The sequence below is a fragment of the Muntiacus reevesi genome, chromosome 17 (assembly GCF_963930625.1).
Source record: "Muntiacus reevesi chromosome 17, mMunRee1.1, whole genome shotgun sequence".
Classification (NCBI taxonomy): Eukaryota; Metazoa; Chordata; class Mammalia; order Artiodactyla; family Cervidae; genus Muntiacus; species Muntiacus reevesi.
In genome coordinates, this window is record NC_089265.1 from 15,872,784 (window position 1) to 15,898,133 (window position 25,350).

General features: G+C 40.5%; 2 protein-coding genes across 3 annotated transcripts in view; one reads left to right on the top strand and one right to left on the bottom strand.

The window, feature by feature from the left end:
• The first annotated feature begins 7,703 nt into the window (after positions 1–7,703).
• On the top strand, positions 7,704–19,888 carry LOC136148753 (putative exonuclease GOR). Its single transcript, XM_065908426.1, has 6 exons — positions 7,704–7,860; positions 7,971–8,084; positions 11,990–12,063; positions 14,304–14,419; positions 17,244–17,381; positions 19,753–19,888. Exons 1-5 carry the CDS (start codon positions 7,704–7,706, stop codon positions 17,341–17,343), a joined length of 561 nt encoding a protein of 186 aa, XP_065764498.1. The 3' UTR covers positions 17,344–17,381; positions 19,753–19,888.
• A 988-nt stretch (positions 19,889–20,876) lies between these two features.
• TEK (TEK receptor tyrosine kinase) overlaps positions 20,877–25,350 on the bottom strand; it is a 108,205-nt gene continuing 103,731 nt past the window's right edge. The window contains exon 23 of one of the 2 annotated variants that reach the window (XM_065908066.1): positions 20,877–24,486. In XM_065908066.1, the coding sequence (XP_065764138.1) occupies positions 24,412–24,486 (75 nt within the window). In that variant the 3' untranslated portion in view covers positions 20,877–24,411. The remainder of the gene's footprint in view (positions 24,487–25,350) is intronic. The other variant, XM_065908067.1, reaches the window with a different exon arrangement.

Here is a 25,350-nt window from a genome sequence, read left to right on the forward strand (position 1 = left end):
ACTGTAGTCACCATCCGCAGAGATCTTGGAGCCCAAGGAAATAAAAGTCTGTCACTGTTTCCATTGTTTCCCTATTTATTTGCCATGAAGTGATGGAACTGGATGCCATGATCTTAATTTTTTGAATGCTGAGTTTTAAGCTAGCTTTTTCACTCCCTTCTTTCACTTTCATCAAGAGGCTCTTTAGTGCCTCTTCACTTTCTGCCATATGCAGGTGGTGTCATCTGCATATCTGAGGTTATTGATATTTCTCCCAGCAATCTTGATTCCAGTTTGAACTTCATCCAGTCTGGCATTTTGCATGATGTACTCTGCACATAAGTTAAATAACCAGGGTGACAATATACATACTACTTTCCCAATTTTGAACTAGTTTGTTGTTCCATGTCCAGTTCTTACTATTGCTTCTTGACCTGCATACAGGTTTTTCAGGAGGCAGGTAAAGTGGTCTGATATTCTCATCTCTTTCAGAATTTTCCACAGTCTGTTGTGATCCAGACAGTCAAATGCTTTAGCATAGTCAATGAAGTGAAGTAGATGCTTTTCTGGAATTCCCTTGGTTTTTCTATGACCCAACAGACGTTGGCAGTTTGATCTCTAGTTCCTCTGCCTTTTTTAAACCTGGAAGTTCTTGGTTAGTGTACTGTTGACACTTAGCTTGAAGGATTTTGAGCATTATTACCTTGTTAGCATGTGAAGTGAGTGCAATTGTGTGTCGTTTGAACATTGAACTCGGTGGGGTGGGGGATAGGTTTTTTATTTTTCCTCTAATAAGCTGAGTTCTGTGTCAAATCAAATACTGACTGACCCCTGAGAATAGAGATTTTTCCAGAGAGCTGCTTGTTCATACAAAATATTGACTGTGCTCTAGGGATGATGCTTTTAATGTAGCTCTGAAAGAGGTCTGTCCTTTCTGTTGGCTACCAGGCTCCCCCCCCCCCCGCTTTTTTTTTCTTTTTTGCAACTATGATGCCACGAAGCTGGGGAAAAATGGGGGTGGGAACAGCCTGAAGCTAAAATGGTGGAGACCACACTGTTTTACTGAGATTCGAAGTTTCTCTTAGACAATTTTTTTTTTTTTATGTGGCTTCAGTTAAAAAGCAGAGACATTACTTTGCCAACAAAGGTCCATATAGTCAAGGCTATGGCTTTTCCAGTAGTCATGTATGGATGTGAGAGTTGGACTATAAAGAAAGCTGTGTGCCAAAGAATTGATGCTTTTGAACTGTGGTGTTGGAGAAGACTCTTGAGAGTCCCTTGGACTGCATGGAGATGCAACCAGTCCATTCTAAAGGAGATCAGTCCTTAATATCCATTGAAAAGACTGATGCTGAAGCTGAACCTCCAGTACTTTGGCCACCTGATAAGAAGAGCTGACGCATTGGAAAAGACCCTGATGCTGGGAAAGATTGAGGGCAGGAGGAGAAGGGGACGACAGAGGATGAGATGACTGGACGGCATCACTGACTTGATGGACATGGGTTTGGGTGGACTGCAGGAGTTGGTGATGGGCAGGGAGGCCTGGCATGCTGCGGTTCATGGGGTTGCAAAGAGTCGGACACGACTGAGCGTCTGAACTGAACTTGGTTAATTTTCAGTTTTGAAATGGTTGGATTAGTTATTTTCACCAGTAGTTTTATTGTTTTTGTGGGACAGTTTGTGAAGGTTCTTGTCTTGCCATTGCAAAAGCCTGTCACCTCTAGGATTCTGTGTACGTTAAAGAATAATGGCCAAGAGAAACCAAACAAGAGCTTCTCTAAGAGAAATGTTACCCCTGTTCTTCCAGCTTTGTCTTTTTCAGCATCTCTGTCCCATCTTTAGGTACTCTCTCCAAACCCCTGTAGTGATCTCTTTACTGTAGTGAGGAGAGACTTTTCTTAGGCACCTGGGCACACGTAGATTCAATTTCCAGCTCTGCAGTAGTAGGCAAGACACGGACTTTTCTTGAGCCTCCATTTCTTCATATAAATTGGGTGATCCTCATAGAATCACAATGAAGATTAAATGAGAAAACATTTAGCCAATTTATACGAAACCTGTACATACTAGGTACACAATAAATTATTAATATACTGTACAATTTATTACTCTTTACGTGTTTCTTTTATCCCTTCTTACTGACCTGTCATACTGAGTTATGGTATAAAAATAGTAATTAAGGGGTTTAGGAAAGATAATGAAAAGAGGATCATGTCTTTCCTTTGCTGTGTGATCTTAAGCAAGTTATTTAGCCACTTTGAGCCTTAGTTTTCTCACCTTTTAAATGAGAACACTATAACAGTATGTGTCTCTGTTACGGTAGATTCTCTGTTCATTGAGAATCAAATGAGTTCATGACATTGTAGGCTTGAGGAAGCTTTGCACCAGGCACACTCTACAAAAATACAGTGGTCTTTAATTTATGATGATGAGTGCCTGGCTCTTGGATTAGATTCATGAGATTAAATTTAGTATTTTTTCTTCTCAAAAAATTCAAACACAAAAATGTAAAATAAGTTGTTTTTATTTGTGGCACCATTTCCCTCCATCCCTTGAGTCAGATAAGTATTTTGTCATATTTATTCATGTGTTGCAGATGACATTTATTCTTCATAGATTTTGGGTTTAATATTTTCATTTAATTATTTACTTTGTGATTTAGGCTAAAATAGAAGAAAAAGTCATTTATGAACACTGTAGCAGTCAAAATATGTATGTGAATGTAGCAATAAATATTCTTAAGTTGAGAGACCAAGATAATTTCAATTAAATAGTAAGATAAACACTTGAGATTAACACCTGACACTGAACGTGTTTTCTTCATTAGCAGGGTTGTTTTCAGATATTCAATGAAGTGTATGTTTTAAATATTCTCTGGAGTAAAATGTGCAGGTGGCATTTTTTGTTGTTATTGAAAATAACCAGTTAGACTTGAAATTAGACATGTAAATATAACTTCACTGATGAGATTATCACTGATATATTTTATTTCTGAATATAAAAATAATTCACCTCCATGTGGAACAGTAGTTCTCAGCTTTTAAAAAATCATTATTGTCCCCCTAATAAACCTATTTTTTCTACTTCCCCCAGTAAAATTAAGTACTGAGTGATAATATTTTGTCAGTTAAGTTGAGTTTTGGAGAGCCACATACTATTGTAATATCTAAGATTTTTTTCATTCCTCAAGAGCCAATTTTACTCCTTTGGAAACAGTATGATACCCATTGAGAATACATGGCAATGAATTCAAATAATACAGAAAAACATCTTTTTTTAAAAAAAAACAAAGACAGCTGTCTTCCAGATCTCTCATACCTACCCTTCTTTACATGATTAGAGATGTGAATAATATTAATGAATACAATCATTTTATGTATAGTATATCTCATTTTTCTTACTTAGGTATCTTAAAAGTCTTTAGTCAGTTAATCTAGAATCCATGTTCATATTTAGATCTATGTCATACTTTTTATTGACTGCATGAAACTCTGTTGTATAGAACCTATATTGTAAATATTCCATTATATGGAATCTATAATATAGATCAACCAAACACTTTGGGATGTTTAGATTGCTCACATTTTTCAAGTATAAACTCTGTGATAAATATGTGTGAACTTATTTAAACCTGAGCTTGTGTATCCTTAGTATAGATTCCTATACATAGAGAAGCTAGCAGAAAAGGTCTGTCTGCATGTTTAAAATTGGTAAATATTGTTAACCACCCCAGAAAGGGTTTGCCCATTTAATTTCCCCACCAATAATGAAGTATATGATTTTCCTTACACCTTGCCAAACTTTCTCATTTATCTTGTTTCAAAGTGTGAAGATATAGTAAAAAAAAAAAAAGTTATCTTAATATTTTTCATTACTATGAAGTTGAAGACCTTTATTTCTCTTTTTATAAATTTCCTCTTTGCACCCTTCTGCCCCCACTTCCATTTTTTACATTGTCCTGTTCACTCGGGACAGCCTTTTCCGTATTCTCTTTTAACATGCTGCAGATATTCTCTTCAGGTTGTCACTTGGGTGTCAGCCTTATTTATAAAGTTTTTTTTATAATATAGAAGTTATTTTCAAAATGTAGTAAATCCCTTCTTTCTGGCTTCTAGCTTTTGTGTCATGCTTTGAAAGGCTATTCCATTCTCAAGAATATAAAAACTGTTCATCTGTGACCATTTCTTTATGGCATTTTTAAAAATGTACAATTCTTTAAGTAGACATAAATACATGTATTAAAATATACAAGATCTCTTAGATTAATATTTTCATGGCATTCTAGCTTTTATCCCTTTTTCTCATGTTAAATATAGCACATAGAAATAGACCATGCAGGTCTAAATACATAATTTAAATATTCCCATGAAAATAGAAATGGTTTGCAAGCTGTTATAGTTGTGGTAAATGATGATGTAAAACCCATTCCCTTATATGGAATCTATAATACAGATCAACCAACGCATTTGGTTACTCAAATGGCTCAAATTTAAACATACTCTATCCAGGAGTCAAAATGTATTCATTTTAGCAAATGTGATTCCCTGACCTTTTTAGTAGTTGAGTAGATTTAACTTTTTCCCAGTTTGGAACTGATTCTGAAGATGTTTGTTCCCACAGGTTGGTGGATGTTTTAAAATAAAAAGAATTATCTTACTACACTACAGACATTTTTATGTCCTGTATATTTTTATGAAGTAGACAAAAGTAATTCATCATCTCAGGAGAAAAGTTCTTGTGTGTTTTAGATACGTCTGGAAGCAGTAACGATAATAAGACAACCAGATTGAAAAAGAATGAAACAAAAAATGGTAAGCTAACTGTGATAGTGATATGCCTTTGTAATTGTGACCTTAAAGGGAAAGTAAATTTGGTTTACTACAGCTTTTAAATTATTATAAAGGATCAACTGCATACTTTGTACATATATATCCTTTTTAATAATTAGTATAAATTGGGGATGAAAAAGTAGACTTTTAAATAATATTTGGGTTGAATTCTCAACTTTTTTTTGTAGTTAATGTATGTTTAGTCAGTAAGTAGTGCTACTTAAATTTTCAAATTCTACCTGCATTGGAATACCTGGAAATCTTGTTAAAATGAAGATTCTGATTCAGTAGGTCTGAGTACAGCCTCAAAATCCGAATTTATAAGAAGGTAGAGAAAAGAAATTATTTGAATTTGATTGTGTTTTTATTAAAACCAAGATGGCTGTGCTTCTCTTTAAAAAAGGTCTCCTATGTAAGGATTGAAACAATGTCGATGCTTTTACAGTCTCCCCATCCTTCTCATAACAAAAGGATTTTTCCTTTTACAAAAGAGTTTGCTAAAGAGTGTCTAGTAAATTCTGCTAAGAGTTTTTAGAAATAAATTAGAGAAACCTTGAGAGTTCATTAGAGTGAGGGAATCTGAGACTGGGTTACTGATGTTGGAAAGAGATTCTTTTTGAACTTGAACTCTTTTGCCCTTGTGAGAGTCATCATTTTTTCCCACTATCGCCTGCTTATAAGCTTTTGTGCTATTATCTGAGTAAATATTAAGAATTGTTAAGCAAGATTTCAAACCAGAAAACCTAGGTGTGTGTATCAACTGTGCTGTGTGACTTGGTCATGTGTCGTTACTTTTCTGAACCTCATTTAACTCATCCGTAAAATTGAAGTCAGTTCACTTGCCATTCTGAGTTAATATAAAGTTTATTTTTACTTATTTAGATTCCACATTTTTTATTTAAAAAAAATTTTTTTTCTTCATTTTTTGGTTGTGCGTCGTGGCAGGCATGCAGGATCCTAGTCTCCCCTACCAGGGATTGAATCCACACCCACTGAATTGAGAGTGCAGAGTCTTAAGCACTGGACCAACGAAGGAAGTCTTTAAAGTTTAAATCAATGTCCTTTTTGGTGTGTTTAATATGTACCAGCTATTACTGATACAATTCTTACTTTCCCATCTGTTGCCAAAAGCTCAGGACATCACGTGGTCCAGGGAACAATATTGGTTTGTTGCTGTTGTTAAAGGATACAAAGACTTGGACTCTTTGAGACTATCATCTTACTTAACGTTAATCAGAGTTCTGGTATTTCATATCCAAAAGGGTTGATAGACTCTAACGTTACCATCTCTTAAAAAAAGGAAAAAATGCTATTTCAATTGTATTGAATGGCTTTCCTTTGTCTCTTAGGACTCACAGGAATTATGCTCTACAGACATCTTAAAGACTACCTTCTAACTGAAGAACAGTTACGTGAAAATAACTACCCCCAGCCCAACCCTGAAAAATCAGAAAGTATTCTTTTAAGCCCAGGCATGACAAAAACTTGTGTAAATGATCATAAGTATGTGGATCTGAAAACTGTCCTTTCTGGGTACTGAGACTGGCGCCATAAGAGTCCCAATGTTCTCATATTTTCCCATGGAAACAAGAATTGTGGCCAGCATCATTAAATTACAGGTAAAAGCATGACTGCCTTCCATTTGATTTCCCTTTCTGTTTCATTTTGTTCCTAGTCTCTAAGTGCTTTATGTACCTAATCAATTTTATTAAATCTTCTCAGTAACCATTTCACGTAAGTACTGTTACCACCTCTGTTTATACCAGTGAGGAAACTAAGGGTTAGGGAGGTCAAATTATTTACCAGAGGTCATTCAGAAAGTAAGTGGTAGAGCCAGGATTTGAATCCAAGGAGTCTGACTCTGAAGCTCCGGCTTCACATGTACCCCGTACATACGTAGGCAGTGCTGTGTTCTGTACACTGCGTACCCTTTCACTAGGAATTCTTATAGAAAGACTTATATTTACTCTTATTATTTTATATTTTCTCCAAATACTGGACATAGTTAGTTAATATATTTATACCTATTTCCTCCCCTTGCAAAAAAGAGAGAGCAAGGGAGTATTTAATATTAACACAACTGTCAAATCTTAGGTTCATCAGAGTTTGAAATGCACTTATATAAAGATTTTTCATTGGTTAGAAGATATTTATCTCCATCTTTTACATCTTTAGAACATCTGTCTTGGGATTATTTTCACCATTTGTCTTACCTCTTCTTTAAATCCTCTCATTGGAAGGCAGTACACTTAACAGTTAAGAACCTGGACTCTGAAGGAGGCAGTCAGGCAGATCTGGGCCGGGATGTTGGATCAGTCACAAGTGACCCTCCCAGCCTCTGAATAATGAGATGACGGTCGCTACCCCCATCAGGTTCTTAGGAGAGTCGTTAAAACTGTGCCTCTGAACAGTGCTTGGCACAGTGCTTGCTTCATAATCTCAAAAAAGGCACTCAAATAAGAGTGGTCACCATCATCCTCACCATCAGAACCAGCTTGAGGGTTATTAATAAAAAACAAGTATTCATAAATGGGTCTAGGGACTTCCATGGTGGTCCAGTGCAGGGTGTTCGGGTTCGATCCCTGCTTGGGGATCTAAGGCTCCACGTGTCACATGAACATGAGCAAAAAAATTAAAACAGAAATGGGTCTAGTGAAAAAGCCCAGATATACTCTTAGTGACTTAATATACAAACAGATCTCTGTGTCTGAAAGGAGGTCCTGGGTCCTAATTCAGGCGTTACTATGTACTAGTGAAAGTGAAATTCGCTCAGTCATGTCCGACTCTTTGCGACCCCATGGACTGTGGCCTGCCAGGCCCCTTTGTCCATGGAATTCCCCAGGCAGGAATACTGGAGTAGGAAGCCATTCCCTTCTCCAATACGTACTAGAGTAGATGACGATTCAGGTTGGTGACAGTCTGATTGTGGTGCTGACACCACAACTGCCTGGTGGAGGGCTGACTCTGGAGTCGGTTTTGAGCCATGTCATTCCTGATGCAGGAGATGGCGCACCTGTAAGCATGCCTTCACACAGTCCCGTTCCTGTTCCTGGTACCTCATGATCACACTGAGTCTGTGCTCATGTCAGGATCACGAATGCAGAGTGCATGCAGGTCCTCGTTTTTCCTGCCATCTCTTCAGGAGTAATTCTCCTGTTTTAGCTTCTAGGAAGACATGCTGTCGATGTGGGAAGACCTATGGTGTGACTTCTACAGGCAGATATAGCAGGACAGAGGGATGTCACTACCACTTTGACCAAGTGTTGAGTCATAAAGGTGAGTATCTGGTGGTTCTGTTTATTTGATAAGCTGAGCCGGTGCCAGATCAGTAGAGAGAAAGGTGGGATATTCAGTTCAATGTGTATTTGTTAAATACAACCTGGTAGAGAGAAACTGTTGATTATGAAGTTTCCATTACAAACACCTACTTCTGACCATCACTTCTTAACTTAGTTGGAGCTCGCTGGCTCAAGAGGCATGTCTGTGACGACTCTTGTGCCTTTTTAGGACCTCAGTTCAAACAGCTGGGGCTTCCCAGGTGGCGCTAGCGGTAAAGAATCCTCCTGCCAATGAAGGAGACATAAGAGACTTGGGTTCCATCCCTGGGTTGGGAAGATCCCCTGGAGAAGGAAATGGCAACCCACTCCAGTATTCTTGCTTGGAGAGTCCCATGGACAGAGGAGCCTGGTGGGCTATAGTCCATAGAGTCACAAAGAGTCAGACACAGCTGAGCTTACCATATATATCAAGCAGTTACCTGCTGACTTTACCTACTTCTCAGAGGCCAGCATTAGAGCAATTTCTTTGCTAATAGCTTCAATTTCTTGCCCCTACCCCGCCCTGAGAGAGAATGAATGAACACTTGATTCCCCGTCCTGGCCCCCATTTTCTCCTGCAGCAGAGTAAACTCCTAACAACCCGCTTAGATGGTGATTTTTCCCTACTTGAACCAAAAAACCTGGGTACTGTCATCATCATCTCCCTTTGGTGCCCTCTTTCTTTTAACATTTTTGTTTATTTATTCATCCATCTGTTTAGAATGCAAGGGTTTTTCTTGGGCTGTGCCACATGGCTTGTGGGATCTCAGTTCTATGACCAGGGGTTAAACCCCGGGCCACAGCAGTGAAAGCCCTGAGTCGTCGCCCCTGGGCCACCGGGGAATCCCTGGTGAGCCCTTTCATCTCCTAGTGGCCACATCCCACTTGTTCTACCTCAGAGTGTCTCTTCTCCACCTCTGCTGCCCTCCAGAGCCACACCACCCGAACTGCGGCGGCCTTCCAGGCTCACTCCATCTGCTCTGCCTTTTCCTGGCTTCACCGCCCCTCCCCAGTCTATTTCTCACCCAACAGCCCCTGGAATAACCTTCACATCACAATTCTGTTTACCTCACTCCTCTGCTCTCATAACTTTCTTCAGTAGCTTTGTCAGCCCTGCCAGAGTTGACTTCCACCCCTGCCATCTTGCACCCTTCCCATGGGCATCCTCATGCCACGCTGACCGCCGTGAAAGGTGCCTTCTGACCCACTGTCTGCTCTCCGTTTCACATGCTGGCCTCCTCTCATCCTCTGTTGTTCATCAGTCGCTGAGTCGTGTCCGAATCTTTGCGACCCCATGAACAGCGGCACTCCAGGCTTTCCTGTCCTTCACTATCTCCTGGAGTTCGTAAAAACCCACGTCCATCGAGTCGGTGATGCCATCCAACCATCTCACCCTCTGTCACCCCTTCTCCTCCTGCCCTCAGTCTTTCCCAGCATCAGGGTCTTTTCCAGGGAGTTGGCTCTTCACATCAGGTGGCCAAAGTATTGGAGCTTCAGCTTCAGCACCAGACCTTCCAATGAGTATTCAGGGTTGACTTCCTTTAGGATGGACTGGTTTGATCTTCTTCCTGTCCAAGGGACTCTCAAGAGTCTTCTCCAACACCACAAACCTCATTCCTTAGGTCTCTGCTTAAGTAAGATCTCCTCAAGGTTCTTTCCCAACCCCATGATCTAAAATAGGCCCTCCCTCCTAAATGGGAAGGAAATCTAAAAAGAGGGGATATATGTATACATATAACTGATTGCTTTGCTGTGCAACAGATACTAGCCCAATGTTGTAAAGCAACTGTACTCTAATAAAAGTTAAAAATAAGCAGGTTGTCCCTCTTCTATGACAACATGCTGTCAGTGGCTTTGGTAGCACATGACTGCATTTTGTAATGACTAGTAATTTGTCTGCTGTGCCTGAAAGACTGCAAGGTTTTGAAGGGTCCATCCCTCTTTTTTTCTCCCCATCATCAGGCTGTCATTTAGCCTGGTACCTAATATATACAGACCTTAGGTAGCTATTTGGATAGATGGTGAACAGATGGATCATTTATGTAGATATAGACACCATTAAAAATGCTATTATCATAATAAGTGGTATGAATAAAATAAAGTAGGGCAGAGGAAGTAGAGAGGAGTAGTGGATATGATTGTACTACAGAAGAAATATAAGAATAAATAATATAGTAAAGAGTCCCAGCTGACTTAGTGGCAAAGAACCCACCTGCCAACGTAGGAGACAAGGGTTCGATCCCTGGGTTGGGCAGATCCCCTGGAGAAAGGAATGGCAACCCGTCCTAGTATTCTTGTCTGGGAAATCCCATGGACAGAGGAGCCTGGCAGGCTACAGTGGGTTTGCAGGAGTCGGACATGACTTAGCAACTGACCAACAACAAAGTAAAGATTAAGCAAACTTAGATTTGACCTGAGTGTTTGGGATTAGCTTTAGGGGGGGGGGGGGGGGGACTGTAGATTCCAAAAGGGAGGAAAAAGAGGAAGACACTGCCAGAGAATACGAGTAGCAGACTGACCGGGTGGATTCACTAGATCACACGACATCATGAACAGGAGGGGTCTTTGGAGCTGGTGGACCTGAGATGTGGGTCTGTTTTGAAACTCTCTGAGCTTTCATTTCCAGCTTCATAAAAAGAGGTTTGCGTGGCAGTTGAGTGAGCTGATGTGCCCGTGTCCTGGCTTACAACCCATGCTCTGTTAACACTGGTTTTTGGCTCTCTTTTTCATCTCAGGAGAAGATAAGATAAAGCTATGAGATGTCAAAATTGGATAAGTAAGCCAGAAGTGCCAGCATGAGAAATTTGCATTTGATCAGTAATGTACAAATGAAGCATTTGAGGAAAGTAATGTAATGAGAACGTGCTTGAAGAAGCACATTTAATCTAACCGGATTTTATAGAAAAACTGGTGCAGAAATCGCTGTAGGCAGAGAGGGTTATAGGGAACAGTTGGGAGAACATTTCCTTGGGCCAGAGGGAAGAAGGGCTTGGGGTGAATAAGGGTACAGGTGATATGGAAGATTGGAGAGAGAGAAGAAAGAGATGAAGGGTTAGCATTATTGCTGTGAAAATGTGCAAAGTATCTGGCCAAAGGAGTGGAAAAAGAGAATGTTGGGATTTTGGAGGTTCCTCCAGGGTTGAAGATAGCATCTGTGTTATGGTCTCAAACCGTGTAACTGGGTGATGTTTCTTGGGTCAGATCAACAACTCAGATACAGAAAGGGAGAGGGTGGTGGGTGGAGCCACCACAGGGCTCCAGCAAAGAGAGAGAGTAGAATATTTAGAGAGGCTGGCTGCGGCAGAGTTAAGCAGGGTGAAGAAGGGACACTAGGGGAGGAGCTGAGGATCAGGACCGATGATAGGGGAGTGAAGGGCAGAAGGGGAAGAAGGCGTTCAGGACACGCGCAGTTATAACTCACCTTCAGAGTCCAACCCCTGGCAACTTCCCTGTTGGCCCCGTGGTGAAGAATCTGCCTTACAGTGCACGGGCTGGGGTTTGATCCTGGTCAGGGACCTCGGCCGGTGCACACAGCTGCTGAGCCTGTATGCCGCAACTCGAGTCCGTGCGCCCTGTGGACAAGATCCTGCACGATGCATGGAAGACCCCACGTGTTATAAGGAAGACCCAGTGCAGCCAAAAAAAGGAACCCCCGAGAATTCTGCTTCCAGGAGTCAGTGTTTCCTGTTGGTTACATAATAGCTAGGAAAGTAACTATACCAAGTAACTATACAGAGTTTTAGACCTGACACAGATCACTTGCATGGTAAGGCCTTAATGGCCTTTGAGAGTAAGATGCTCTGAGAGTTAGCCACTCTGCCTTGTCAAGCTTGCTCATTTGATTTTTCTTTGTGTGGTTTGCAGTCCTTGGCGGCCTAGAAAGGCGGTACAGCTGTTGCAGAGGTGTTCTTGGATCCCCCGGGTGTCAGGTCGCCAAGGTAGGGCTTGTTGGCCCAGAATTCTGTTTGTGTCAGAACCAGAGTTGCTGTCTGTTGCCAGACCTAGAGGATTGATGAACATTTGGTCTAATAAATTCACTGATTTTCAGTTGGTGAAATTTTTATGAGCTTAATTCCTCTTGCCAAAATATACGGTAACTTATTTGGCAATGTTTGTTTCAGCATCATGTTCACAACCAGAGAGAAAATCTAGGGGGCTTTGTGAAGACGTCGGTCGAGTTCCCACCCCTCGTCGGGAATCACATGTATTTGCTATGAACTGGGAGGTGGCACGTTGGTGGTATGTTTTACCTTACGTATGTGTGTGTAAGGAGCTTTCCCAGGCTTTCTCTCTCAATCCCACATAGCTCTGCAATGCTGTTCACATATTTTGGGTGAAGCAACTGTAGCTGAAAAAGAGTTAAGTGACTTGGCCGGGTGCCTGCACTTAGGGCTAGGCACTAGGGCTTCCCTGGTTTCTCAGATGCTAAAGCACCTGCCGGTTGTGTGGGAGACCCGGGTTCGATCCCTGGGTCGGAAAGATCCCCTAGAGAAGGAAATGGCAACCCATTCCGGTACCCTTGCCTGGAAAATCCCACGGACAGAGGAGCCTGGCGGGCTGCAGTCCATGAGGTCACAAAGAGTCGGACGCAGCTGAGCGACTTCGCTTTTACTTTCTGCACTTAGCGATGGAGTCAGGAGTGGGCCGATGATCCTTTTTCTATTACCTATTGATTCTTTTTATATATAATCACTGCTTGTCCTGCTCATTACATTGCTGAAATTACATGGGTGAAAAGTGTTATGAACACTGATGTTATCCCCCAAATCATTATAAAAGCTTTAATTTTTAACAAACTATTTTTTATAGAGACAGTAAAATATTTATAGGGATTTATCTTTTTTTTATATGCGAATCAGTACTAGATAGTAGGGGGAAAGCAGAACTTGGAATCATGAGACCTGGGGAGCTCCACGGCTTATCAGGCAAGTCTCCTGGGTGATCTGATCTGTCAGTTACGAGGTTAATGATAATCCCCCAGTGACGGTGAAAATCAGATCCACTGGTATATGACAGAGTGCTTTGTATGTGTCAAACATCCTGTGAACAGTCATCTTTAACAAAACATAAAATTAAATTTTTATTCCTTGTGGCATATTTGGAAAGCAGACTTGTGGACTATAATTATAATAAATATAGAAGAGCAACAACATGCAGTTTCAAACTTAGATTTTTCGTTGGAGACGGTTGAAGCTGTGTCTGGCTTAGAAATCAAATATCATTACCATGTTGTCCTCTATGGTGCCATGTTTATGTAACCATAGTTTGGATTTTTTTTTTTCCCATTCAACGAGGTTTATAACTAACTGTGTTGTCCAGTATGATACCCACTAGCAAACAAACATGTCGAGGTAGTGAACAGAGTAGCCATTACCAGAGGGAAGCAGCGAAGGGCAAAATGGGTAAAGGCGGTCATCTGTATGGTGAAAAGTGAAAGTGAAGTTGCTCAGTCGTGTCCGACTCTTTGCAACCCTGTAGACTGTAGCCCGCCAGGCTCCTCTGTCCATGGATTCTCCAGGCAAGAATACTGGAGTGGGTTACCATTTCCTTCTCCAGGGGATCTTCCCGACCCAGGGATCGAAACCGGGTCTCCCCTATTGGAGGCAGACACTTTAACCTCTGAGCCACCAGGGAAGCCCTGTATGGTGAAGGATGAAAACAAAATTTTTGGTGGTGAAGCGTACTGTAGTGTATATAGAAGTCAAAGTATAATGTTGTATACATGAACTTTACATAATGTTAGAAAACAGTGTTAACTTCAGTAAAAAATTTAATTAAGTTGAAAATTTAGTTCTTCAGTCATACTAGCCATATTTCAAATACTCTATAGCCCCTTGTGGCTGCTGGCTACCCTATTGGACAGGACAGAAATAGAACATTTCATCTTCACAGAGGTTTCTGTTGGATAGCGTTGATCTCTAATGAAAATACTTGTAAAGCCAAAGCCAAGAAAATGAAATTATTTTATTAGCAGAAATATTACTAACATTGAGAAAAAAATTAAAGTTTGGGACATCTTTGATATGACTGTCAGATCCACTCACTGGCTTTTGTTGGCAAAACTGAATGACAGGGTTAAATTGTATATTCTAGTTAGAAATAGTACTTTATTATATCTAAGATGTTGAAACAGGTTTATTCAATGTGGTATATAAATTTAATATCTCTGCCTTTATAGTGCTATGCAGCCAAAGGTTTGGAACTTACTCTAGTAACAGTGATGGATCCCAGCCTCCAGGTGGTCTGTGATGCATTTGTGAAACCAGATGAAGAGGTCGTTGACTGTAACACTAGGTATGCATTATACAAGGGGTTTGTTTTTCAAATGATAGACCATTCAACATGTAGTTTAAGTTTTAGCCTAGGTACCTTTACTGGAGTCAACTTTAGAGCATGAGTTACACTATTTTATTTATTCAAAATTATTCATGTTCTGTTGAATACCTTGCTAGAATTATGCAGGCACTGTAATAGACCCTGGGTAACTCTCTAAATAAGAGATACAGCCTCATACCCTCATGGTGTTTACATGTTGGAGTGGTAGGTAGGAGTCTAGAGAGATAGGCAAAAATAGAGTAAATTATTCATTCATTTATTCATTCAACCACTAATAGGTTTCTTCTGAAAATATCATGCTATGCTATTCCCATTAGATGAAAATTTCTGTAATCCTGTAGACATGTCATTGAGTATACACAGCTTTTATACAGCATGCAGAACACTGGTTCAGTGAAAATTCTATTTTATTAATTATGTTATTAAAGTATGGCATGCTTCTGATCCAAAGTCAGTGGTAACTTAAGATAGTATAAGATATGCCTTTAATTTTTAAAAGCGTCATATAAAACACCCAATAATATCATTGATTAATTCAATTGAATTTCCTAAAGGCATATAAGCCATATGACATAACACATATATTTATTTAAATATAAAATAGAAGACACTGATCTTATTCTAGAATGAAAATTTAGAAGTGTTAATTACTGATATGATTGTATTTATTCAGTTTTCTTTAAATAACGAATTTTCCAGTGGTGCTTAAGTATGTCTTGTATGTGTGTGTACCCACTCCAGTATTCTTGGGCTTTCCTGGTGGCTCAGACGGTAAAGAATCCACCTGCAATGCGGGAAACCTGGGTAGATCTCTGGGTTGGGAAGATCCCCTGGAGGAGGGCATGGCGACCCACTCCAGTATTCTTGACTGGACAGTCCCATGGACGGAGGAGCCTGGTGGGCTACACTCATGGGGTCGCAAAGAGTCAGACACAACCGAGCAACTAATCACAGCACAACACAGCCTGTGTGTGTACACGTTTGTATGTGTACCTATAAATAAATGCACACACGTGTGTACATGCATGTGAACAGATATGAGTTTATACACATATACACCCAGATTCTTTACCGCTGAGCCACAGGGGAAGCCCATGTATATATTAGACACACTATGTAGTATATAATTTACAGTACATATATTACACACGATTTATATGTGTGTACGTCCATCATTTTGGAGCACAACAAGGCAAAATGGGAGTGAATTAAAAGTTGTGGTAAGTTTTGAGAATAATTACAGAGAATTCTGCTAACAAGCACTTTTTAGCAAATTCCCTCACATTCATAAACATGTATACATAAAAACTCAATAAAAGTTCCTGTTATCAGAAAATGCATTTTGCTACTAATCTCTCTCCTGACCTCATTTGATGTTTTTTCCCTACTCATTTTGGCCATATCCTAATAGCCCCATCTATTTTATTCTTTTTTTAAACTTTATTGAGCTATAATTGGCAGAAAAATTGTCCTATATTTAAAGTTATTGTACTCTTACTGGTTCTTGTTCTTCCATGGGTTTAATGTAATCTTTTCTAACTCCTTTTTGGAACAAGTCAGGAAATGTTTTGGTAATTACTGATAGTCACAGCAGCAAAATGAGAAGAGCTCGCATTAAAAACAAAAGAACCTTCAAATCTTAAAAGGTTGAAAGGACTCAATGCATGACATTCTTTAAGAGCTGCTTTAAAACAAACCCAAGTATTCTATCCATGATCATTTCATCTTAATCCAAATATTTGATTATGAATCACATTCCTTAATTAAGCCAGATGATGGAGCCAGCTGTCTTTTTTTTCCTTACAGGAGACAATAATATTAACATATAGCTTAAGTTGAAAATACCTTTGCAGTATTTTTCTTTTCTCCTAATCTGCACTAAGGCACAGCAATAGTTATGTTTCTGAACACTTATTTAGTAACTGCTTCATGAAAACCACTAGGAATGTCAGGTTTATGCATGTATTTTCAGTGTATGCATATATTTTCACTAGATTCTCTTAAGCCATTGAAAAGTGAAAGTGAAGTTGCTCAGTCGTGTCTGATTCTTTGCAACGCCATGGATTGTAGCCTACCAGGCTCCTCAGTCCATGGAATTTTCCAGGCAAGAGTACTGGAGTGGGTTGCCATTGCCTTCTCCAGAGGGTCTTCCCAATCCAGGGATTGAACCCGGGTTTCCCGCCTTGCAGGCAGATGCTTTACCGTCTGAGCCACCAGGGAAGCCATACACACAATAGTAGTGTATATGTGTCAGTGCCAGCCTCTCAGTTCATCCTAAGCCATTAAGACTAGTAATTAATCCTACTTTACAGATGAGAAAACTGAAACCAGAAGGTTAAGTAACCTGTTAAAAATCAAACATAATAAGTAAATGGCAGAAACATAGCATAGTTCAAACTTAACTTTTCTAGGCTCTGCTTAGGGCTCCATTTGCTTCTCCATGTTCCCCATGTTTCATCTTTAGCTTTGTCTTAATGTGAGACAGGCTAACTTTACTGAATTGTAATTGACAAAACTCAGATTATACAAAGATGAGAGTTCACAAGGAGCTTTATCAGCTTGTAGTAATGTCTCCTCCAGCCTTACATGATTGATCCAAATGATAAACTTTCCCAAGTTACACCAGTATAACCTAATAAAGGGGTAGTTGACAGTCATAAGATCTTTGTTCTGTTCATCAAATGTTTGTCTTATTGAGTCAGTAATGTAGTCTAACTGTAACTGATGAAATCTACTGAGCTTCATTCTTTACTTACATGCATTGTGCATCTTATTGGGGCAGGTTTTCTGGTGTGGTTGAAGATGACTTGAAGAACATGAAGACCTCAGTCCATGATGTGCAAACTATCTTATTGAACCTCTTCAGTGCTGACCTGTACTAATTGGACATAGCTTTGAACACAGTCTCTATGCGCTTAAGGTAAAGAGTTACAGGTTCATCTTCTTACAAAATTCTGTGTGTTAATCTGGTAGTCATTATCGTGTGTCATCACTGATGCTTGATTTCCCCTTTTTTGACAAGACAAGGAAGACAAGAATCACTGTCTGTGCTAATAACACTGTCAAACTTATGGTAAACCAAAAGCAGTGTAAGATAGCCAAGTCATTTGGCTAATCAAGATCAGAAAGAAAGTCAGTCCATCATCAACTGTGACAAAGCCAAAATCATTTTTTTTTCTTGACATGATCTTTGATCATTATCTTTAATATCCAAATAAGTGTGACTAAGTCACTCTAACAAGTTATTATAGCCACATCCTGGAAAGTATTTTTTCATGTAAGTCAGGTACGCCTTATAGGTAGGCTTAACATCAAAGATGTGTTTATTTTACTTGGCATGATAAACCTGAAGATCTCCCCTTTAATATACTCTGGATTAAAATAGTCTGTTTTTTTGCCCCATGTTCTAGGAGTTTGCACACTCTGGCTCATGTCAGCCACCTGTTTTGGGAAGTACTTTTATTGGAACAGAACCATCACACCCATTCATTGATATATTTTCTATTGTGTTTTCACACAAGGGCATTGTTGAGTAGTTATAACAGAGGTGGTGTGGACTGCACATCTAAGCTGTCTATAATTTAGGACTTAAAGAGTTTGGTGGCTTTCCCTGGTCTAGAACAGTGCCCTGCGATATAACTTTCCATTATTTTAACTATCCAAGATGGTGGACATCAGTTGTGTCAGATTCTTTGCAACCTATGGACTGTAGCCTGTCAGGCTCCTCTGTCCATGGGATTCTCCAGGCAAGAACACTGGAGTGGGTTGTCCTCCTCCAGGGGATATTGGACCTCACAGATATCAAATGTCTGATTGAAGAAATGATTTTTTCAGTTTCTTTACTTAATTTCAATAGTTACACGTGGTTCGTGGCTACCACATTGCACAGTGAAGCTCTGGAACTTTGGGGACCTTGACTGTTTGTTTCAGCCATCCCTAGGACTCAACTTTCATGCAGAGAAGTTGTTCTTTAGTGCAGGAATACAAGTCAGCTTCTTTAATTCTCCCGAGTGAATGTCCACCTCTTTTTCTGCACAGCAGGCACAGTAGAATAGATAGTTGTTGCCCACAGCACTGTTGTGTGCATGTGACGGAGGAGACGGAATGTCCTCCCACCAGACCCCACCCAAGTGTGGGCAGAGAGATGGGACGTAAGCTTTGTCGGAAAGGTCTTCACAGAGATGTCCCTCTGTCACCTCAGCGACAGCACCTCTCAAACAGCTTCTCACCGTGATGTTCCTGCTTCTCATTTTCTAGGAACTGTTGTTTCATCTGCCTCCCAGACCAGAAATTTCAAACCACCATGTTTCTTTATTCCTTGTAATCCGTCTGTTTCTTCCTTCCAGATTCCTCATAGATGTCTCTTTTTTTATTTTCTGTTTCCACAACCACCTTATATTTTCACTCCATCCTCTGCAGCCAGGAACAGTGTCTAAGACGTGACTGATACATTAAGTGAGAATCTATAAAGTGTTTCTGGACAGGGCATCATAGGTACTAAACATTAAATTTCCCACCTTTTTCTTCTTGATCAGTCTTTAAATTACTCTTGTCCTGAGGCTAACCGTCTTTTACGCCTTTTAAAATTACAGGTCTCCTAATGAGGAATCCAGATGGCACCTGTCTAGACTCTGTTATCTGTCCCCCCTCCCCCGTATCCATCCTGTTATAAAATTTACTCCCTTCTTCCGTGTGAAATCACAGGGAATCTGAACCTAGATGGGACTAATCCTTTTCCATGCTCCCTCCCCAGAGATGGACAAATAAACCACGGATGTGGGACTTGCACTGGAGTGAGGTGTTCCCCCCTCAGTTGAGTCACAGGTGGGAGGAGCCTGACTACCCCCTGGCTGCCGCAGCCCAGCCAGTAATTATTGGAAGCCCTCTGAGCTCATGCTGCCTCCTAGTGGGATCTCTTGGTAGGAAAGTAGACTCGGCAGTCAGGCTCTGAGGTTGGATTTCTTTCTAATGTACTCACTTGGCTGAGGCAACTTTAACCTCTCCAAGCCTCAGTTTCTCTGGCTGTAGAAAGGGGACAATGAAATACCTACCGTGCTGGGTTAGTCTGCAACTTGTAGGGAGACAAGCCAGGTAAAGTGCTTAGCGACTGAGCTGGTATACCTGCTCATGTTCCTTGGTTTTGTAGTGTTGTTTCTGCTGCTACAGTTCCTGCTGCTGCCATCAGTTTTCTTATTCTTTGGGAAGAATTTCTGAAGAGGTTTCCTCTTTCATTTGACAGTTAATTCATACTTCGGTTGTGGACATGATGGTTCTGTTCCCTCATCCTCTAGGCTTGCCTCACAAAAGATCCCGGAAGGGCTTAGTGGCTGACTGCCTACAGAGAGTCGTTCAGCATGAAGGTAAGAGCCTGCTTGCTCATGATAAACATCAAGCTCCTGAGTCCGACGGGAGTGAATACATCATGAGGTTCATGGTAAAGGTCCCCTGTTGGAAATACTTCCCTGTGGGTTATCTCCTAGGATAGAGAAACCCCAAGTATCTGTTTAAGTAAAATGCGTTCCATGCCCACCACCTGGCATAGACTTAGATGCTGCACAGGCATCAAAACTGGGGCAGACTGGTGACCTTGGAATTCATACAGAAAACTTTTGTTGGTGTAGAGATCTAATTCCATCCTAAATGTTGCTGTGTACCTCTTTTCAAATGTGATTTTCATTAAACCTAATGAGAGTCTAAAATTGATTGGGTCCGAGTTATCTCAGTGGCGCTAGTGGTAAAGAACCCACCTGCCAATGCAGGAGACGTAAGAGTCATAAGTTCCATCCCTGGGTTGGAAAGCTCCCCTGGAGGAGGGCATGGCAACCCACTCCAGTGTTCTTGCCTGGAGAATCCCATGGACAGAGGAGCCTGTCCATGGCTACAGTCCACAGGGTCGCAGAGAGTCAGATACGACTGAAGTGACTGAGCACTCACGCAGATTATCTCACCCAGGGTAAATAGTGAGCTTTTTGTAAAAGGAAGTGTAACTCAAATTCGATAGATTCATCATGCATGCGCTTGCTTTGTAGTGGATTGGTAGATCTTGCTCTCAGAACGTTTTTTACTTCTGATATTTCTGATGTGAAGGTCCAACATTAAACAGGCTCATCAGATGCAACAAGTGCAGCTACCAGCTCTCCTGCTAGTGGCATTACCATAAACAGGAGGTATGGAGGTTAGTTACTCTATACATTTCATGTACCATAAGCATGAGGTATGGAGGTTAGTTACTCTGTACATTTCATGCAGTTACTCTGTACATTTCATGCAGACCCATATAGGTCCCTCTATTGCACAAGATAGAAAAGAAAGTTAATTTTGAATGTTAAAATGTTATAATGCTATGTTTCTACAGATGCTCCTCTGATCATGTCATTTATTATACAAGAATTCAGATTTTATCTTGTGGTATTTATTTCATTCTATGTCTATTAGACACTAAACCAATACCATCTTACACAGGGTCTTTATATTATCTGCTTTGTTTAAAATATTCATATCTCAAATACCCAGAAAATGCTATTATAAAATTCATAATGTGTTCTGCTGAAAACAACCTGGGACCCTGGACACAAAAATGTTTCATCTTAACAACAAAAAGTGCCCTGTATAAACAAAGTTAAAGAACACCACAGTTCTCGCAGAATAATGCAAGGAAACAAAAAATAATACACCATTTTACAAGTGTAGCCCATATGATTTTTCTCAATCTCAGACATCACTTATTATTTTCAGAGGAATTGAAGGCTTGGTATTTTGGGTAGATTTCATCTACTTTTTAAACCCATGTCATCTCATATCTAAGGTCACTCTTTGTCTAGAGAGGTATATTTTTTCTAACATCTCTACTTCTGGCTTCTTGTCAGACTGGTGTCTGTCACTTTCTTGTTGCATATCCCTGGAAAAGAGGTTCATGGAGAAGGTACTGATGTGCTATCCCATCATAGGAACGTAGTGACCATGTGACTGAGGACAGGGCATGCAGGAGATGTTTGTTCATCTAGATCTATGTAAAACATTTCTAAAGAAACCAGTGGTGGTTCTAGGTGTGAAATAGTGATATATTGACAAACAGCCAGCATTGATTGTGTTATAAACTCAAGACCGTTTTGAGACCTCTGTGGGCAACCTCAGAGGGAGTTGTCTATGTCTAACATTTTATTTTTTATCCTGTTCTATTTGGAGGTCTCAGTTCCAGTGAAAAATGCAACCACCTGCATGGAACTGGTCCTCTGGAAGGTAAAAGATGACCTGAAAGGAAAAAAGTAACCACCTGGCCCAAGAATATCTTAAACCTCTGCATTGCTTTCGTGACTCCTTGGCCTCCACTGTTGGCAGTAGAGTCTGATCTATAGTAACATGAGGTTTCCCCACACTTTCAGAGAAGAGGAGAAAGGAAAGCCCTGTCGAGGTTTATGTACTACATTTTAAAGGTCTGATTTCCACAGCAGTTTCTAAAGTTGTGTCTGGGGAGGGGTGGGGAAGGAATTAGGTTGTCTGGAATTTGACTTATCTTCATAGGCTGTGTGCAAAGGACCATGGAAGATGCTTTAAAGTTGAAGTAATGAGTCCAGGACTTTCGCAAAGTTCATTTCTCAGATTACTTAAATTTCTTTTCCTCTTTTTAAATACCTGGAACCATTATATTGCTAGGAGTCAGAAACATGTTTTCCTTACAAAATCATAACAGTTTTCTTTAGATCGCCTGTATAGAAATAGATGTAGAGATTTTCCTCACAGAATATACAGATATGGATGTAAACTTTCAGCGTGCTGTTAACATAACACAGTGTGGTCATTGGGCTGTTGTGTGAGGTCTTTTCATTCTAACTGGTGGACTCTTCCTTGATTTTGATTCCTATCAACCACTCTTTGATCTTTTTTTAAGGCAGTATCCTGTGGATCTTCTGGTACACTGAGGTCTAATCTATATTCCCAATACTGGAATCATCTAGTTCCTTAAAGGGGTTGGTTCTTCCCTTCATTGCTTTTTGATAATATGCAAACTGGCCCGTGGAAACAACACAAATTCATTCAGATGGCTGACCTTTGAGTAAGTATGAATCTTTAGTATTAATTCCATCAACATGCTACAGAGCTGCAAAGGTTTCTTTGTCAACAGCATGGATGAGTCACAGAGATGTCGGTCGGATGGCCGCTGTGCCAAAAGTGAACTCGTGGCCTTCTGACAGTTGATTGTGATTATGTGTCAGTCCATAGCACACCTTAGGCTTGCTGCTTCAGTATTTTGAATTTACAAGTAAATCTCAGTATCACTGAATTCCTTTTTCTTGATGCCGTCCTTTTGTAGTATCCCTTTTACTTGATGTGAAGTAAATTCATAATGATGTAAATTTATTTTAAATATATATCATCAAGAAGGTGAAATTGTTATAGAGAAGGTAGCTGTTATTGTGTATTCCAAAGCCCCATGCAAAATTTGAAGACATTATCTACATTTTCCAGAGATACATTCATCCCCGTTCTTGTTTGGTTCCATGTACATACAAACCAAGAGTTGTCAGGAGTACCTTCACATCATTTGGGTAAAAAGCAAAAAGGAACTGTTATATACATATTTGGACCTACTTTCAGTGGCTCTTCATTCCAGTCCCTGCTCCGCTGAAGAATAAATGGTGCGGCAGCAGGGTTACTTTTACTATGTCTCCACTGCCTATCCTGCTGTGGATGAAGAGCTTTTGGAAAATGCAGTTTCCTGGTCACTGTTTCTGATGCATGAAGTTGAGCAGATGGCAGGAATATGGAACATTACGCAGTATGTACAACACTGCAACACAGTTAAAAGAGATTGCAATTTTAAGCCCTCAGTTCATATTGGAACCAGAGGTACAGGAAAACAGTAGAATATTTCCGGGAGATGTTTCTAATCTTGTGATACATCTGGTTGAATATACTCACCAACTGCTGTCTGCGTATTGCCAACACATTAGAAGACGATAATTTAAAGTGTTTTCTTGAAAGTATAATAGAGACGATTGGTAATACTCATGAGACACATTCCTAGACAAAAAGTGGGTAGGCAAGACATTTATTCACTTACTATATGATCTCAGTATAGCATATGCCTACAATATAAATGGTAAACTCACAACTGATCAAAACTAGAACTTTTTACAATGTGCAAGACAGGTAGGGATGTTAATCTGCTATGATACATGTCACGTGTCTCCCAAATATAACTACAAGCTTCCTGTTTTAATTTCTTAACAAACACATCGATGTTATCTGAGAAACTGAAACCTATTAGCTTATCAGACTTACACTTCCTAAAGTTCTTAGGCTTCTAAGGAATGAGATTTAAGTCGGTATTTCAGTGTCTACGTTTAGGACTGACTTGTTGGTTCTGGAAACACATGAAAATGTTGTCGAATTAACAAGGGAATCAGGATGACTTCTACAGATGAGGGGGAATATTCAGAGATAGAAAAAGCTCTCTTACATCACTTAGGTTAACATTTAAGAGACCTAAATCCATGTCCTGTTAGAACTCATACCTTTCCCCCACTTTTTCTCACCTGTGCCGACAGGTTTACTAATAGTAACAGTGAAACATCTTAGAGCATCCAATATATAGGTAAATATAAAAAAATACCTAGGACAATAATGAGTTATACACTGCAGTAATTGTACTCTCACACCTTCCCATAAAGTCCATGTTTTTAGAAAAATATATTATTGCATATGAAACCACAAACAGGCATTCTGATTCCAGCACATTCTTACTCAAAATAGTATATACAGTCCTAGTCAGAGGGTGCTACAGATTCACACATGGGTCTTACGGTCAAAGTCCCAGGCACGCAACAGTCTATATACATGTCCATTTTCTGTCACCTCTCTTGGCAGAGGCTTGCTTGCTGAGCATCCGGCTATGAAGGGTCTCTCACGCCGGTGAAGGGGAAACAATATACAGATCAAAGTGGTTGGTCCTAGGCTGCTTCTTCTGCAGAACAGTCAATTCCTGCGTAGGTGAACTTCTCATAAAGTGTGGTGTTCACATAGGTCTAGGAGAACAAGAGTGGTTCAGAGACACAAGCTGGCTCAGTCCTGCCTCCACTGGGGGCAGTTACGGTCATACCCCAGTTTCCTTAGCTTGTCTCAGCCCAAATACAGACGCTGTGCACTCAGTCACGTCTGACTCTCTGTGACTCCATGGACCATAGTCCACCAGGCTCCTCTGACCATGAGATTTTCCAGGCAAGAATACTGGAGTGGGTTGCCATTCCCTACTTTAGGGGAGTTTTCCTCATGCAGGGCTGGAATCCCCACCCAGGAACTGAACCTGCCTCTCCTGCACCTCTTGTATTATTGGCAGGTGGATGCTTTAGCACCATCTGCTGCTGCTGCTAAGTCACTTCATTTGTGTCCAACTCTGTGCAGCCCTATGGACTGCAGCCCATCAGGCTCCTCTGTCCATGGGATTGTCCAGGCAAGAATACTGGAGCGGGCTACCATGCCCTCCTCCAGAAGCCCCCAGATACCAATATTGGGGGGAGGATATCTCTCTATTCTCATTTCCTCTGTTGTATTTAACCACTTTCTTCCTGAAAGGCATCCCTTGAGTTCTGCAAGTAAGATTGCTTCCTCTCACTTTTTTCAGCCTCCTGGCTTCTCTAGCCCATGGTGTCTCACGTGTCCCTTCTGACATGCACCACACCCTCCCTGACCCCTTCCTCTGTTGGCTGCTCATCTTCACATCTCTGGTTTCATTACCAACTGGGTTTTGATGACTTCCAGCATCTTCCGTAACTTCCAAATTTCCTAACCTAGATTTGCCTTTTGAACCTCAGATCTATGTAGCTAATTATCTACTACAAGTTTTTACAGAATTCCTGACCCGCCCCGTAGTAACCTGAAGACCTCATTCT